Source organism: Pteropus vampyrus, unplaced genomic scaffold (genome assembly GCF_000151845.1).
Source record: "Pteropus vampyrus isolate Shadow unplaced genomic scaffold, Pvam_2.0 Scaffold215, whole genome shotgun sequence".
Lineage (NCBI taxonomy): Eukaryota > Metazoa > Chordata > Mammalia > Chiroptera > Pteropodidae > Pteropus > Pteropus vampyrus.
In genome coordinates, this window is record NW_011888996.1 from 3,854,851 (window position 1) to 3,870,724 (window position 15,874).

General features: G+C 31.3%; 1 protein-coding gene across 6 annotated transcripts in view; it reads left to right on the forward strand.

Moving 5' to 3' along the window:
- The window catches only part of LOC105300614 (vacuolar protein sorting-associated protein 13B-like), a 361,156-nt gene that overhangs the window by 292,919 nt on the left and 52,363 nt on the right, over nucleotides 1-15,874 (forward strand). For all 6 annotated transcript variants that reach the window (XM_023538219.1, XM_023538222.1, XM_023538221.1 and 3 more), the window contains 2 exons: nucleotides 5,842-5,969; nucleotides 15,209-15,440. In XM_023538219.1, coding sequence (XP_023393987.1) covers nucleotides 5,842-5,969; nucleotides 15,209-15,440 — 360 coding nt within the window. The remainder of the gene's footprint in view (nucleotides 1-5,841; nucleotides 5,970-15,208; nucleotides 15,441-15,874) is intronic.

Below are 15,874 nucleotides of genomic sequence, written 5' to 3' on the forward strand. Positions count from 1 at the left end.
CCTCCCTTCCTCTTAAAGTAATTCAACTCTGTTTAAGACAGCTGTCCCCTGGCGCAATATTGTCTTGGCTATAAGTACGTGGCTGAATAGTTTTATTCCTCATAAATACAAAGAAAAAAATTAAGATTGGCACACTTTCTTCTAGGTGATTATTTAAAATTTCAAATAAAAATGAAATTATAAATGTGTATGTTACACAAAGTTACATTTTTGACAAAAATGTCAAATAATACACCATTTGGGGAAGATTTCAAGAAGGTACAGATGATTTTTTTCTCTTTTTAAAAAGTCTATCATTTGATTCAGCCAGTATTTACTGAAGAAGGCACTATACTATTTCAAGGCGCTACATGATATAAATAAATGAAGGAAACATGGATTGTTATTTCAGCAAAATGAAAACTGTCTTAGTATAAGCACTATATTGAATAAAGTGCATAAATATAAAAATTGATGGTTAGGTATCTTATGGTTAAAGGAGAAATTGCTATAGGAACTTTTGTTGTTGTTGTTACTCTTAATAGAAATCATCCTCCCTTATTGACCAAGTACTAAACTTGACCTACTTTTATGATACCTCCTAAGTCTTTTACACAGCAGATGAAACAAAAAGTTTTAATTCACTAACTATGAAAAATGAATTTTATTGCTGTAGCAGAACAAATGTTTTTGACTGTTATCATGAAGTAACCTTGTTATTTTGAGAATCTTGAACTTCAGGAACATAAGCCATTTGATATCAAATGTCAGTATTTGGTGCCATTGGTTTATGGATACTATAGTATACTTAGTGTTACCATTTAACCATTGACATTATTACTCAAACCCTCAAAATAAGAATAGAGTTTTCTGATCTGCTGACTTTGAGTAATTGTTACCAGGTTCCAGTTCAACCCTAAGAAAGGAAGGGAATGTGCTGATATAAATCATTGGTTGATATATAGGGGCCAAACTAGTCATTTAATTTTGTGGTTTGCATTTTCTAGCTTTATTCTTCCTCGGCCATTTTATCTAATTGGTGTTAATAAGTATGTCTATAAAGATTATTTCTCATTGGAAGAGAAAGATTAGCAGGGGGCAGAACCAAAGATGTACCTTCAAAGTCCAACCATTACTCACTGTGATTTATTGCTATACCCTACAACTGTGCTTTGCCGCTACTTTTGTAGACACAAATATTCAAATGTTTAATATTATACCATGAAAAATCAAATATGTTATACAGAATTATGTCAGAATTCTGTGATTATAGAGGAAGGACCAAATCTAATTTGGGGAAATCAGAGGGAATGGCATGTAAGGTACAACTAAAACAATTGGTTGATTGTGATAGAAAAGGAGGGTAGTGTTTCAGATCTGATAAAGTTCTTTCTTATACATTATACCAGTTATTTTTCATCATCATTATTCATTATATTTACAATACTTTTATGAGCTGTTTTTATATACATTGATTTAAACAGCATTCTTGACATTAGATATAGGTATTATTAACTTCTGACACTTAGATTAATTGCTTTCTCCAATTATTGCAGTGGCACAGGTGAAACTCTAACTCAAATTGACTCCAAGTGCAGGACTTTGTCCAAGGCACAGAAATAAAGGATCAGTATTATACCAAGTTGGATGATACATGCCTAAGAAATAATTGTTGATATTATTTTAATCATTAAAGTATTAGTCTAAAAATTACCTTATTGTTGAAAACAAGAAGTGTAATAAATGGGTATCAGTGTATCATATTAATGTAGATTTTATTTAGCTCCCATGGGAATGAACAAATCTTATGCTTTCTGAACTATTTGTGGTACCATGATCCTTGGTAAAAATATGATACATTTATTACATTTGGTAGAACTAGAAGTAATTAAACAAAATTTGAGTAACAGAAGAGGGACTATAACATAGTAGTTAAAAGAATAGTAGTTAAAAATAAAAACTAGATTCTCAGCCCTGTTTTACCAATTACCAGCCAGGTGACTGAGAGTGTTACTTAACTTGTCTATGATCAAGTTTCCCTATCTGAAAATGATAGTCTAAAAAATCATGCATTCCTCATGGGGTTGTGATGAGGTTAAAACTGGCTAATATTTATGAAGCACTTATAGCAGTACTTGGCTTGTAGTAGGTGATACAGAGGTTTTGGTTAAATAAGGATCAAGATTGGCACGGTTTTATAAAGTGTAAATATATTACCTATAAAATATATATAACTACAGAAAAAATTGTCCTTTTTTAAAAACAAACTCATCTTCCTGTTATCTTTTAGAAAATATGATGGGTTGAAAATGAGTATATCCAAAATAGTATGCTTTTATACCTCTAATAGCCAGATAACGCTCTTTAATGAGAATTTTTAATTGATTATGTTTGTCATAGCTTTTTGAACAGCACTAAGCTACATAAAGATTTCAGGGCCTCCTTTAATTATTTTTTATTTGATCATCATATTAAAGAAGATAGCATTTGCAATAAACATGTGACTGTTTTGCTTAGTAACTTGAAATTACATCACTTTATACTCATGTAATGGTGTCTTAACTGCTTGATAATGTTAGCATTTATTAGATGGATTTATTTTTAAGTTATAATAATAGTATTTACATAACACTGATATTCTAGATCAGATTTTGAAAATTTGACCATTAACAACTACTGTGGAAACATTTTATATTCATTGTTTCAAATAGTTTAAAATTTGGTCTCCATTTTTAATATTTACTTTTTATAGTATGTTTTAGAGCAGTTTTAGATTCATAGTAAAACTGAGGGGAAGGTGCAGAGATTTCCCATATGTCTCCTGCCCCTGCATATGCATAGCCCTCCCATCATGAACATTCTCCACCAAAATGGCACATTGTTATAATTGACGAACTTATGTTGACACAGCATAATCAGTCAAAGTTCATAGTTTACGTTAGGGTTCACTGGTAGTATACATTCACTGTGTTTGTACAGATTTATAATGACCGGTATCTACTATTACAGTATCTCACAGAGTAGTTTCACTGACCTAAAAATCCTCTGTGTGCCCTAACTCCTGGCAGTCACTGGTCTTTTTATTGTCTCCATAGTTTTGCCTTTTCCAGAATGTCATATAGTTGGAATTATACAGTATGTGGCCTTTTCAGACTGACTGCTTTCACTTAGTAATATGCATTTAAATTTCCTCCATGTGTTTTCATAGCTCATTTCTTTTAAGTGATGAAATAATATTCCATTTTCTGGATGTACCACAGTTTATATTGATTCACTTACTGAGAAACATCTTGGTTGCTTCCACGTTTTGGCAGTTATGAATACAGATGCTGTAAACATCCATGTGCAGGTTTTTGTGTGGTTGGTCTACATTTAAGTCAGTTATTTCAGTAGGCAGAGTTCTACAGTAAGTTTAGGAAACCTTTTCCTCTCATAACTACTAATGTACAAAAGAAAAGCAATGAAGTTCAAGTGACTATAAAAGAAATGTGTTTTATTAAAAAATCATAGTAGGTAATTCATTATTATAAAACATTATGAAATGTAAAGAGTATAAAGTGTTAATGACCCCCTCACCCTTACCCCTCATAAATTCCATTTTACCCTTCTCAGAGTGTAACCTCCATCATAGGTTTACTTTTTACTCCTCTATAACTTTCTCTGTGTATGGGGTAGACAAATACATGCTCAAGCTCACACACAATTTTAAAAACTTACTTGGATTATGCTACACATATAGATTTTTTCACTTTACAAGGTATCAAAAATGTGCTTTCTATCAAACCTTTGTCTCTCATTTTTAAATGATAATCTTCATTGCAGATATTCTGAAGTTAATTTAACCATTTCTTTTTTGATGGACAGATAAGTTCCTTAACATTTTCTGTCCCCACTTTTTTTTTTTTTTTTTTTGGCTATGGCAAATAATACCGCTGATACTGAACATCCTTTATAAATTCTCTGTATGCATACACTCTCACATGTTTTAGTATTTCTGTAGCATAGATTCTTAGAAATGAGACTTTTTTTTTTTTGCAGAAAAATATGCGTGTTGAAATTCTGATAGATACATATTGGCCCTCTTATAATTCTACTCTGTAGGTCATACTTATTTATATTTGTGATATATGAAACATACTCACAAGAGGTTTCAACAATGACTAATTTTGTAAACATACAGATTAACTATTTAAAATGTTTGCCAACATGATTGTTGTCTTAATTTTTATTTCTTTGTTAGTAAGGTTGAGCATATCTGTATCTTAATAAGCTTATCGGCCAAATTCCATTTTTCTGTGAATTATCTGTTCATGTTCTTTTCCCTTTTTTTATAGTTGTTTATCCATTTGCCACTTTGATATCTACATTTATGCGTCTAATGGAAATCTCAACTTGACAGGTCTAAAATTTGTTTCTTTTTTTCTCACTTCTCCTCCTACAGCTCCATTCTTCCAGTTGCTCAGACCTAAAACCTTGGAGTCGACTTGCTTTGTTTTTCTCTCTTACCATACATCTTATCCATCAGTAAATCCTCTTGGCTATATCATTGAAATGGATACAGAATTTCACCACTTCTTACTACCACCATTGCTGCCACCATTTCTCACAAGTTGATACTTGGTCCATGTAGTCAGTTTTCTACGTAGTAGCCAGAGAAAATCTTTAAAAAATATGTTTCCTACTTTTCTCATCTACTCTGCTCTAGCTACCCTTGCTGCTTCTATACTATTTCTTAAAAATCCTAATCATGTACCTATCTCTGGACTTTTGCATTGTTCTTCTGTCTTCCTAGTGTGTTCTGCTCCCAGATATCTCCATGGATCTCTTCTAAACTTTTTTTTTAAACAAACATTTTTTGAATTTCAAATATGCTAGACTGTGGGATTATCAGTATGAGAAAAAAGGTATGTGTTCCATGCCCTAAACTATTGTAAATGTAATATAAATGCAAATATATGAACCAAGTTGGGTGGAGAGGGAAAGTATGAATAAATATGGCAGTTGTCATTCTCATACTGGTGATATAGTGTCACTTACTTTGAAAAACATCCTAGGATCATCAACTTAGTAAAAGTCTTGAAAAGTAATCTCTGATTGGTTTATGCTACTTAAAATATTACATATAAATTATATGTTCGCATTGCATTAACAAAACATATAAATATATGTGAATCTTCTAGATATGTTACGAATTATTAAATTATTTAATTTCTGAAGATTTACATTATAAAATTGTCAATTCTCTTATTTTAGATGAACAAAATTTTAATAACAAAACTATAGTGAATGGAATATCACATTTTTCTTAATATATAAATCTGCCTTTTATGTAATCACATACTTCTTTTGATTACCATCAAAGTCAGTTTTTAGAATTGAGAGAGTCTATATCTGTTGTTACAGGAGAATCCACATATGAGAAGTTCCATTTCTTACCAATTTTGGATGAATCATGTACTTTGTAGTTAAATTTTCCCTTTTCAAATAAAGTTTTTATTGATGAATTACTTTTATAGTGAGTAATAGACAGATGGTTCTTTACAACTTAATTTTCACAAAGTGAATACATCCAGGTATTCAATAAACAGAACATTACCATTGCTTCACAAACCCACTTTCCAATCACCAATCACTGACAAGAGTAACCTACACCCTCCTAACCCTGATCACTTGCTGTTTGCTTATTTTTGAATAGTTGCAAATGATTCAGTAATTTTATGATAAAACAATCTAATATAATATTTTATAATCTCAAATAGTTTTAATTTTAAACAAGGAAGAAATAATCTTAAATATTTTCTATATAGTTTTGTGAAACTGTAAGGTACATTTCTGTTAAATAACTAGCTATTCTTATACTAGAATCTAGACCGTTGTCAGTTCCTGTGAAAGCCATGCTGAATATATCCGAAGGCTGTAGAAGTGCTGAAGAAAGAATGAAAGAATTTATTGGAGCGGTATGGAATGCAGTAAAGAGACTCACACTGCAGGTAAATGAAAAATCATGATTTTAACTTCAGTGATCCTTTTTTAGCACCTTTAGTATTGGTAAAAATTTTCTCATTGTAACACTTATGCATATACCATCTTATTTCCATAATTTGGATGAAAACTATTGGTGCAATTTGCATATTATTAACAAAATTATATGAAAAACATATTACATGTTCTTTCTTATAAAGTTTTAAAAATAAATTTTGAGATTTTCCTTGAATTTAAAAAATTAATTCATTCTACTTTTTGTTTCTCTTTAAGCATTATTTAAAATATTTCAAATGCTCGATATGTAAATCACATTTAGCTGTTACATTTGTGGTAATTTGTTATGTAGTATTAGAAAAGTAACACGGACAGATACAGACATGTTATGCATAACTATAATATATTCTGATTACTATAATGAAAACCCATCAAAACACTTTTTAAAAATATATCTAAAAACAACTCCAGTTGCCTAATATCAATCAGTGAATGTGGTTATTTGAAATACTCTCTAATATAAGAGCCAATAACCTGGATATTGGCAATCGTTTACAGCTTCTCATTTCTGAGCATGTTGCTTGTAAGAAAAATTAAGAGAAGAGTGGGAGGGAGAAAGTGTGTCTTGCTACTCTTTTGTTTCTCTTTTTAACTCATATCTTGCAGGAAATATGACTTTTTTGCATGCATCAGCTGTCTCACCAATCTTAACTCGCATAATTTTACAGTTAATATTATCCTAATAACTCCTTCTGTTGACTCCTCTGTTTTCCTTCCCTAGAGTTTCCTTCAGTGTACTGGTGGCATCAGATGGAACAAATGAGACATGAATGCAAGAAACATTTAGTGATCTTATGTTGTCTGGATTGTAGAAGCAGAATATATACAGTACTGAACATATTGCTGAACACTTAAAATCAGTGTTAGCCTCTTTAAATAAAACACTATCTCCTTATAATTTCTTTCATTATGTAGCACTCAGTCCTTGTATAAAACTTATCCAGGCCCTCCATCATTGTAGAGTTTAACTAGACCATGCGTGGTTTTGTTCCTGAAAACTATACATGTAGTTTTTATTTTGATAAAATCTTTAATCTCAAAGCAGACCTTTTATTGATGGGAATTAGAATGGTAACAATTTTATCTCAGTTATACTCTCTTTCTCAAATTAGTCAAACTCAACCTATTCTTAGCTTACTCTGGTCTATGGTCACCAGAAAATCACCTAAGAAGTCTTTTTTATTTCTTGTGTTTCTGCATAATGCCTTACTGACCTTTATGTGTTCATCTAATTTCACTGATTTAACACATTCTGTTTGTACTATTTAAATCACCAGTAATATAAGTGGGGGTTTTTTTTTTCTGATGAACACTACCCATCTTGTTACATATTAGTTTAGCGATCTTCTAGAAGGGTTAATCTGTGATGTATTTAGTATTCGATAAAGGTAAATACTAAAGTAATTAGTAGTAAAAAAAGAGTAACTACGTAGAGCACATATTCTAACTATGATTATGTAAATAATAATGAACTTATCTGATTATAGTTCAATCTGAAGTTCTAAATTATGATTTATTACAAATAATATGTCATGGAAAAAAGGGAAAATCTAAATATTATCAGATCTTTCTCCAGTAATTTACTTTATATACCATGCTTTTTAGCACTTTATTTTAAGCCAGCTGTTTTTAGGAGTTGTCTTCTGGTTTTACTGATTTGTGACTAAGAATTGTGGTAGGAAAAATACTTTTCTTTTCTGAAACTTAGTGTATAATATACCTTTACAGACAACAGCTTGTGTTTTGATGTCTAACGTACTACACAAAATTTGCCTTCTTTTGACTCTGTTGTGTATAGCTTTCTCTTCTAAGTATTTATCTGTTCTACTATTGTGAGACTACAGCAGATCTCTTAGAGTGTGTCTTTTTAAATTTATTTGCCTTGTACTCTCCTCACAGAGGAGATGGTGAAGAAGATGGAATTTAATTTCAGGGATTGCTCCAAGGTCCTACTGCTTCTTAGTATATCTTCCTTGGCTTTCTGAAATTTCATATATCCTTTTTGATAAATATTGTATTTTTTAAAAACTTTTAAAACTAAGTATTTACTTAATAATCATAAGCATTTTAACTTTTTAATGCCCTAGGATAAACTTAATTTTTTAAATAGCTAATTACCTAGGAATACCATATGGAATGCTCTCTTTCCTTCATTTATTACTTTTTTATTCATTCTCACATTCAGCACTTAATTTTTGTTATGTGTCAAGCTAGATGCTGAGGAGACAAAAGAAACAGTAATTCTCTAGATCTAACAGGAAAAAGGCAAAGAGCCATTCTTTGAAGCATCTATGGGAGTCTGTCTTGGAGGGATCCCATAGAAAATTCTTAGAGTCCCAAAGAGAAATGGTAAAGTCATTTACTGAAAGGATGCCTAAGACATGCACTACCTGGCTCATGATGAATTTACATACTGTCTCAGATGAATATTTACTCATTTGTAGAAGAACTAGATTGAGGTCCCCAACCTCCAGCCATGAATTGGTACCAGTCCATGGCCTGTTAGAAACAGGGCTGCACAGTAGGAGGTGAGTGGTGGGCAAGCAAGTAAAGCTTCATCTGTATTTGCAGCTGCTCCCCAGCACTAGCATCACCGCCTCAGCTCCTCCTCAGATCATCAAGCCATTAGATTCTCATAGTAGAACCGGTTCCTGGTGCCTGAAAGGTTGGAAACCACTGAACTAGATGATACTATTGCATTATCTAGAATATAATAGCTCTCAAGAATATTTAACTGTTTGAAGTTTACTTTAGTTCTAAAAGTTATTTTATAATGATATAAGTAGTTGTATTAAATAAGTTCATTCCCTTTTATCCATTCCACTAAAAATTGACTAATTTAGCATAACTACTCTTTATTGATATCATTTTGAGTAGTTGTATAATTAACAGGGGATGAGAAAGATGGTATTAAGTTACAAGATTATTTGACAGCTCTAGGAATATCTTCCAATTTAAGATTCTGAATGATATAAGAAATCTTTATAATATTTGTATGCTCACAAGTAGGCACATGAATATTCAACAAGTTAAGATACACTGGAGAACATCGCCTGCCCAGGATGAAATAACAGGGGCCAGATTTATCTTGCTGCCTGAAACAACCAAAAAATTGACAAAGCATGTCAAAGAATGATTTCTAAAGACTAGACAGTAGGCCACTTGGTTAGCGATTCCTGAGAGACTTAAGGTAAAATCAGCAGAACGTAGTGATTAATAAATTTAGGGAATGAGAGAAAGCAGGCTGTCTAAATGGTGTTCCAGGTTCTGGTTTTACTGTGTGAGTGGATAATGAAGCTGTTAATGATGGAAGAAGTACCTTTTCAGGGTTAAGGGAAAATAGGTAGTTTGAATTTACACATGTATTCAAAATTGCCTGTAAAATATCCAGCTATCTATTAGGTAGTAGGATATTCATATCTAGAGGTTAAGGAGGAGATTCACAGTAGAGAGATAATTTTGGGAATCATCTACAGATGGTTAAAACCAGAATGGATCATTTAAAAAAGTAAAGTTTAAATAGCAGTGAGACAAGGGAATACCAGTTTAGTAGTCAGTAGAAAAGAAAGTATCCTTGAAGGAAACTAAGGGAGTAATCAGAATTGTGGTAGGAAAGGCTAGAGAGTTAATGGAAGCCAAGGGTGTGTGGAATTTCTAGGAGCCAGTGGTCAGCAGTTTCAAATTCTGTATGTTAACTATGGCCTTACTTTGCTTATCTGCAGTACGAAATGGTAAGATTAAGTAATTTTTGGTTATTTCTAATTCTAACACATTTGTGGGGTTCTTTTGTTTTTTTTTTTGCTAGTTTTATAATAATGCAGTGCCTTCATTATAGCTGAAAATGAAGTTAATCTTACACATCGTTATAGATTAGTTATGAGTAGGGATACTGATATTTCTCATTTTTTCCTTTTTAATTGCACTAAAATACACATAACATAAAATTTACCATCTTAACCATTTTAAGTGGAGAGTTTAGTCTGATGTTCCTCATTTGACTAAGCTTATTGAGTATAAGTTAATGTATAATTACAGAAGTACTAAACAATACATCTTTGTATAGGTTATCTTGCATATGATCTAGGTACCTTGCTTGCCTCACCACTAGTCCCAGCCTTGTATTATACATACGATGTATTTAGATATTTCCAGATATTAATGTAGTCTGGAAAAGTTTGAAGATAAAACTTGATTCTGATTAAATGATTAAAATCTGGACACTAAAATTCTTAGTTTTTTAAAAAGTAATATCTGTTTTCCAAGATGTTTTATGAACCAAAATATAAACCAAAACTCTGAAGTTGTCATCAGATAAAACAGAACATCATAACTTAAAGCCATCAAAGGATTATTCTTTTAGTAGAAGCTCGAGCAAGTAAATGTGTTTTGAATCAGAGTTTCTGGAAAGTTGATTTTGGAGCCAAAGTTGATATTTGCTAAGCCCTTGTTCTTTTTTATTTATGATAGAAAGACTTAAATTACATAAAGACATAAACAATATTTGTTTTTCAGTGGGAAGAGGAACTTTCACACTTAATTGTAGTGTTGTTTTTTTTTTTTTATAGTACTGCATGTAGTCTTGAACAATTTTTTTAAAATATGAATTTGGTTTGGGGGCCTTACAAAAGGTTAGCTTAAATTCAGTTGTTGTTTGCAATTTTTCTCTATCTGCTAATCAGCAAAGATCCTATCAAGAGCTACATTTTTATTCCAGAAGCTTATAATTGGCAGTGACCTGCAGTGGACAAAATAAAACACTCTGGCCTGGAATTCATAAATAAAGGAGAACACTGCCCTGGTGTGTTTTTGTCTTTTACATCGGAGATTATGTTGCTGTTCTGTGGCATTTCCTGGGTGTCTTTTTTGTATTTTCTGAGTCTTCTGAGTATACAGTATTGTGTAATCAACTCTTTATTTCTCATACCAAGCATCCTTGTTTCTTTCTTTTGCTAATAATGCTTTGTTTTTTCCTTTAGGGAACTACTGCCCATATCCTCCTGTGTGATTTTGGTGAGATTATCAGAGTGTCTTGGGTACCATAAGCCAGTTGAGCTAAGACGATTGAATTCTCTCTCAGGAAGTTACATATAGAATATGACCACTGATGCTGTAATCATATTGTGCAATCCACTGGATGGCCTTATGTCCATTGAATTTCCTGGCTTATCTCCAGGATTAAGCAAGAGTAGACACTTCAGACTAGATGGATCAACTGTTACTCACCTTAATTGTGAAAGTAATTTTTTACATGTAATACTTAAAATTTTGCATAAAGGACTCTGTCTTTATACACATTGAGAAAGTGACAACAATTGCATAGTAGTTTGTTAGAAGTCTGGAATACAAATCTAGGAATCTTTTTATATCTTCCCCTGACAAGAATTTATGGAAAAAGTGTGGAGATTTATGACACTCACTCTGGAAAAGTGAACCTCAAGGTTCACTTTTGAGGTTTTTAACTTAATGCCCTCAATAAGTATATTTAGATTTCTACTACATATAAAATACCTGAAGTATTTTCATAGTGTATTGAGAATATATAAAATAGGGAAACTATGATTTAGGCAATAGTTTGTGTAAACTATGATTTAGGCAATAGTTTGTGTAAACTATGATTTAGGCAATAGTTTGTGTAAACTATGATTTAGGCAATAGTTTGTGTATTTTGGTGGTGTCTATATACATAGTTCAACTGTAAATAATAATAGCATTTTAAATTAAAAGGACTGTAAATATTATTTATAAATTTGTGAGGGCTAATATATGGATCTGGCATATAGTAGATACTCGGTATATGTTTATTGACTATTTAGCAAACACTTAGGTGGCAATTATATGTTACATCTTTATATCAATATTGATTTCCCTCCATTTACAGATCAAACTGAAGTGATGGACAAATTAAATAACTTGTCAAAGGTTCCACAGCAGGAATTGTACCCATTTGGCTGACAAGTCAGTTTTTTAAGTTACCTAACTACCAGGTTGTTCTGTGAAATGAAATAACGAGCATGCATTAAACAATTATTTTAGTTAACATCTATATCTGATGCTAATAAAACTAATTGTTCATTTATTTAATAATTTTTTTAGTATCTGGTACATGCTAGGCACTGTACTATGTACTGAGATAATAGAGTGAACAAAATAGGCAGTGTCTGACATAGAGCTTGTGCTCTAGTGAAAATTCTATTGATAGTTTAAAACTCTATTGTTTTAAGTTTTTTAAGCACTGAGATTATGTCTTTTGTCTCTGTGTTCCTGACTTCCTGTTCAGTTCATTGTAAATATTAAAGAATTCATGAGTTAAAAAAAAAAGTGAATGAAATTATACCCTGAAATGTTTCATTTTTTAAAACATTTAAAGCTGTTTCCTGAAACATTTATTTCATTCTGTAGAAATTTTGCAAAACATAATTATTGCTGGAGTCTAAAGTTTTAAAGCAAGAGAAACATTTGGGAAGAAGAAATAGGACTGTTATTTAAAAAGGCAGAAAAAATTTTAGAGCATTTATATGTAAAGTGTTCTATATGATAGACAGCAGGCTAAACAAAATGTTCAGATTAATGATAAATGAAACCTGTCTTAGTCTCTTCTTTTTCACAGAGTGTATCACAGTTATAGAGCAAACAATTTAGAAAAATCTAAGTTTACCAAATCTTACACATGGGGGGTACACAATGGCATCTTTTCAAATGGCACATAAACCTGGAACTTCAGAAAAAATATGCATGATAATAATTTTATTTATTAAAATAAGAATACCAAATAATTTCTACTTTATTGGTTTATCTTCAGTATGTAATACTTAGATACGTAGCCCTTGACCTAAGAGGAATCAAAATAGGGGTGGTTCTGCTTCAAGAATTTGTAATAATCCCTTCACTTTAACACATGAATATTGGCAAAAGAACACGTTGCTACCAAAACTGAAATAAGATCCTTGAAACAGAAAGGATGTTGCCATGGAAAAATGAAGTAACACTCAGTGCAGCTGTGATGCATTAATGAATAGGATATTTTTTTTAAAAGATCATTTGTGTTTGGTGTGGCTCAGAGGGTCCCAACCAGATGGTTTCCATGAACATGATCTGACCCCCAGTTTGAGGACTTCTTACTGGCAGATTACTTCATTTTCTTTCCCTTGGATTGTCAGATCCTTACATTAATGCAAAATTTACTGCTGCAGTTTTCTGTTCACTTGCATAAATCATTCAACATTTTACATTAAAACCACAATTTTAGACATATAGTTTAACAGTTATTTTAAAAGTGTAAAAAGATTTATGTGATAGCTTTAGTATATATAATATATGTAACATTATAAATTTGAGCAATTTGGATTATGTATATGTTTTGGTTCTTATCATTAAAGAAATCCCCACAACATATATTATATTTAGAAAGTTTATTTTTTTAGAGTTGTTATGTATCTCATGCTAATATACTATTGATTCTGTATGCATTGCTCAGGTTGTTAAATGTAATGAAATAATTTGTTTCTGAATTAGTGGAATTTTAGAATATTTTGTGATTTTGGAAATTTTGGCACAATTTCAATTCGTTTCTCACTCAGCCTTATATGTATATATTTGTATATGGCGACATGTTAAGCCAATTATGTCACATTACTGAAAGCTATTTTTCAACATAGCATCAGTACCTACATGAAGTATTAAATACTTATAAGGTCAAATCAGTATTTATATGGGATAATATGCTCTCAGTGTGCCATTTTAACTTGTGTTATTGAACACTGACAATGACTTATGTTAATATTTAAAAACTTAATACATCTGAGACAATATATACTTCTGTTTCAGAATAAAAAAGTATGTCGTAATCTTAAATCAATTAACTACTTAACATATACACACTTAAATTGTCTAAGCTGCAAGATAAAATTCTAAAACTAAAAAACGAGCTCATAATCTATGAACCAATGTATTTGTTTTTGCAAAATTTTACTTATATTTTTCTTCACTGAATTCATAAGTTTGTCCATGCACAGAAATGTTGAAGCAAAGATGAGAAAGTTTGCTTATTTATAAGGCTGGCAAATTATTTATTGTATTAAGGAATTCCAGCTGTTACATATCATTATGCTCTCACTAAGGAATATGTAAGCCCCCAGAGAAGTCATATTACTATATTGTTAGTTATCTTTTATTTAGTACATTTGCTAATATAATTGACTACAATATCCAAGTATTAAGCAAACAAAGTTTATTTTTATTGCACTTTCAGATAATACCTTTGTATGCCAAATATTTTGTAGAAAATTAACAGGTTATATTTTTTATTTTCTTAAAAATAATTCAAGTGTGCTAGTCTGTTTGGGCAGTTTACTAACCTGGTACAGGATATTACTTTGTAAGAACCAACTAAAACTAATAGACCAACCTACATTGCTTTTGAATTAAGAACTTACAATGAATTCAGGTTAATCTTGTTTTACCTACCTAAGGCCCTAGCAACCCAAGTGACTACACTGGTGATAGGGAAGTATAAAAATTTCACATGAAATCACAGTAAAAGCAAGGAATAGCGCTCTTAAAGTCTTCTGAATTTTCTTTATTACCATGTATGTGTTTATATATAACAAATGTGATATATATACTTGAGTCTTGGTATACATGTGTATAAAAAGAGAAAGTATATGATATAAACGTGTTCTATTTTAATGTTTGCCTTGAGATATCATCTGAACATTTTAAACATTTTTTTCTTATATTTTAGTCTATAAAGTAAAAAAGGATGAGCCAAATTCATATAGAATTAGAAGTTTGTGTGTTTTTTAAAGTAAGAGCAATAAAATGGTAGTCAGTTCTAAGGACTTAGCTGGTGTTAACAAAATCTAATGAACCGCAAAAGGAGGAGGATTTTCTCACCTTTTTTTGCCAGGACATTTTCTAACTCAGTTATGTTTCTTGGATGGAACTGTGGAAAGGCAGATATGTTTTCAGCTCATGTCACTGCACCCATTTGATCAGATGTATAGCAAAAAACAAACCTTTTCAAGTGTTTGTTGTGTTCTTTAGAAAAAGAAACTCATAAAGACACAAGTATGGGACATTTTCTTTTTTATTCGCTTGCCTGTTTATTCTGGTAAAGATATTGGTATTTGAAGGTATGTTTATTCTCAAATTTAGCCTGATCCAAATATTTAATTTTGCTTTTCTTTTCTAGCTTGAAGTACAATCTTGTTGTGTATTCATTCCAAATGATAGCCTGCCTTCCCCAAGTACAATTGTATCTGGTGACATTCCTGGAACAGTAAGAAGTTGGTACCATGGACAGACCATGCCAGGAACACTTGTTCTCTGCCTGCCTCAAATAAAGATTATTAGTGCTGGCCACAAGTATATGGACCCTCTGCAGGAGATTCCATTTGTTATCCCACGACCCATCCTTGAAGAAGGTACTTTTAAAGAAATTCTTTTTATGGTTGTTATATCTATATATACTGATATTTTGAATTTTGTTAGTTTTTTAATATGCTAGTGCATATGTAACTCAGTTTTATTGAAAGATCTACACGAAGATGAAAGTGATCTACAAAGCAATCTAAAAAGAAAGATCTACAAAATAAATGAACATGAAACTGTGATGCTGTTTATTGACAGCCACACCTTTTAATTATATCCATGTATAACTACATAAATGGAGACTGTGCAAAACATCATATGCAATATAGTATAATCATTAAAATGCTAAGCATAAAAGTGACTTAAGAAGTTGGTTTCAGATGTATACATTAGGCTGAATTAAGAATGATTAGTAGGTTGATCTAAATTTAAGCTGCTTGACTTATGAGTGAGTATATTGTAACATAAATAATCAAATAAATATATC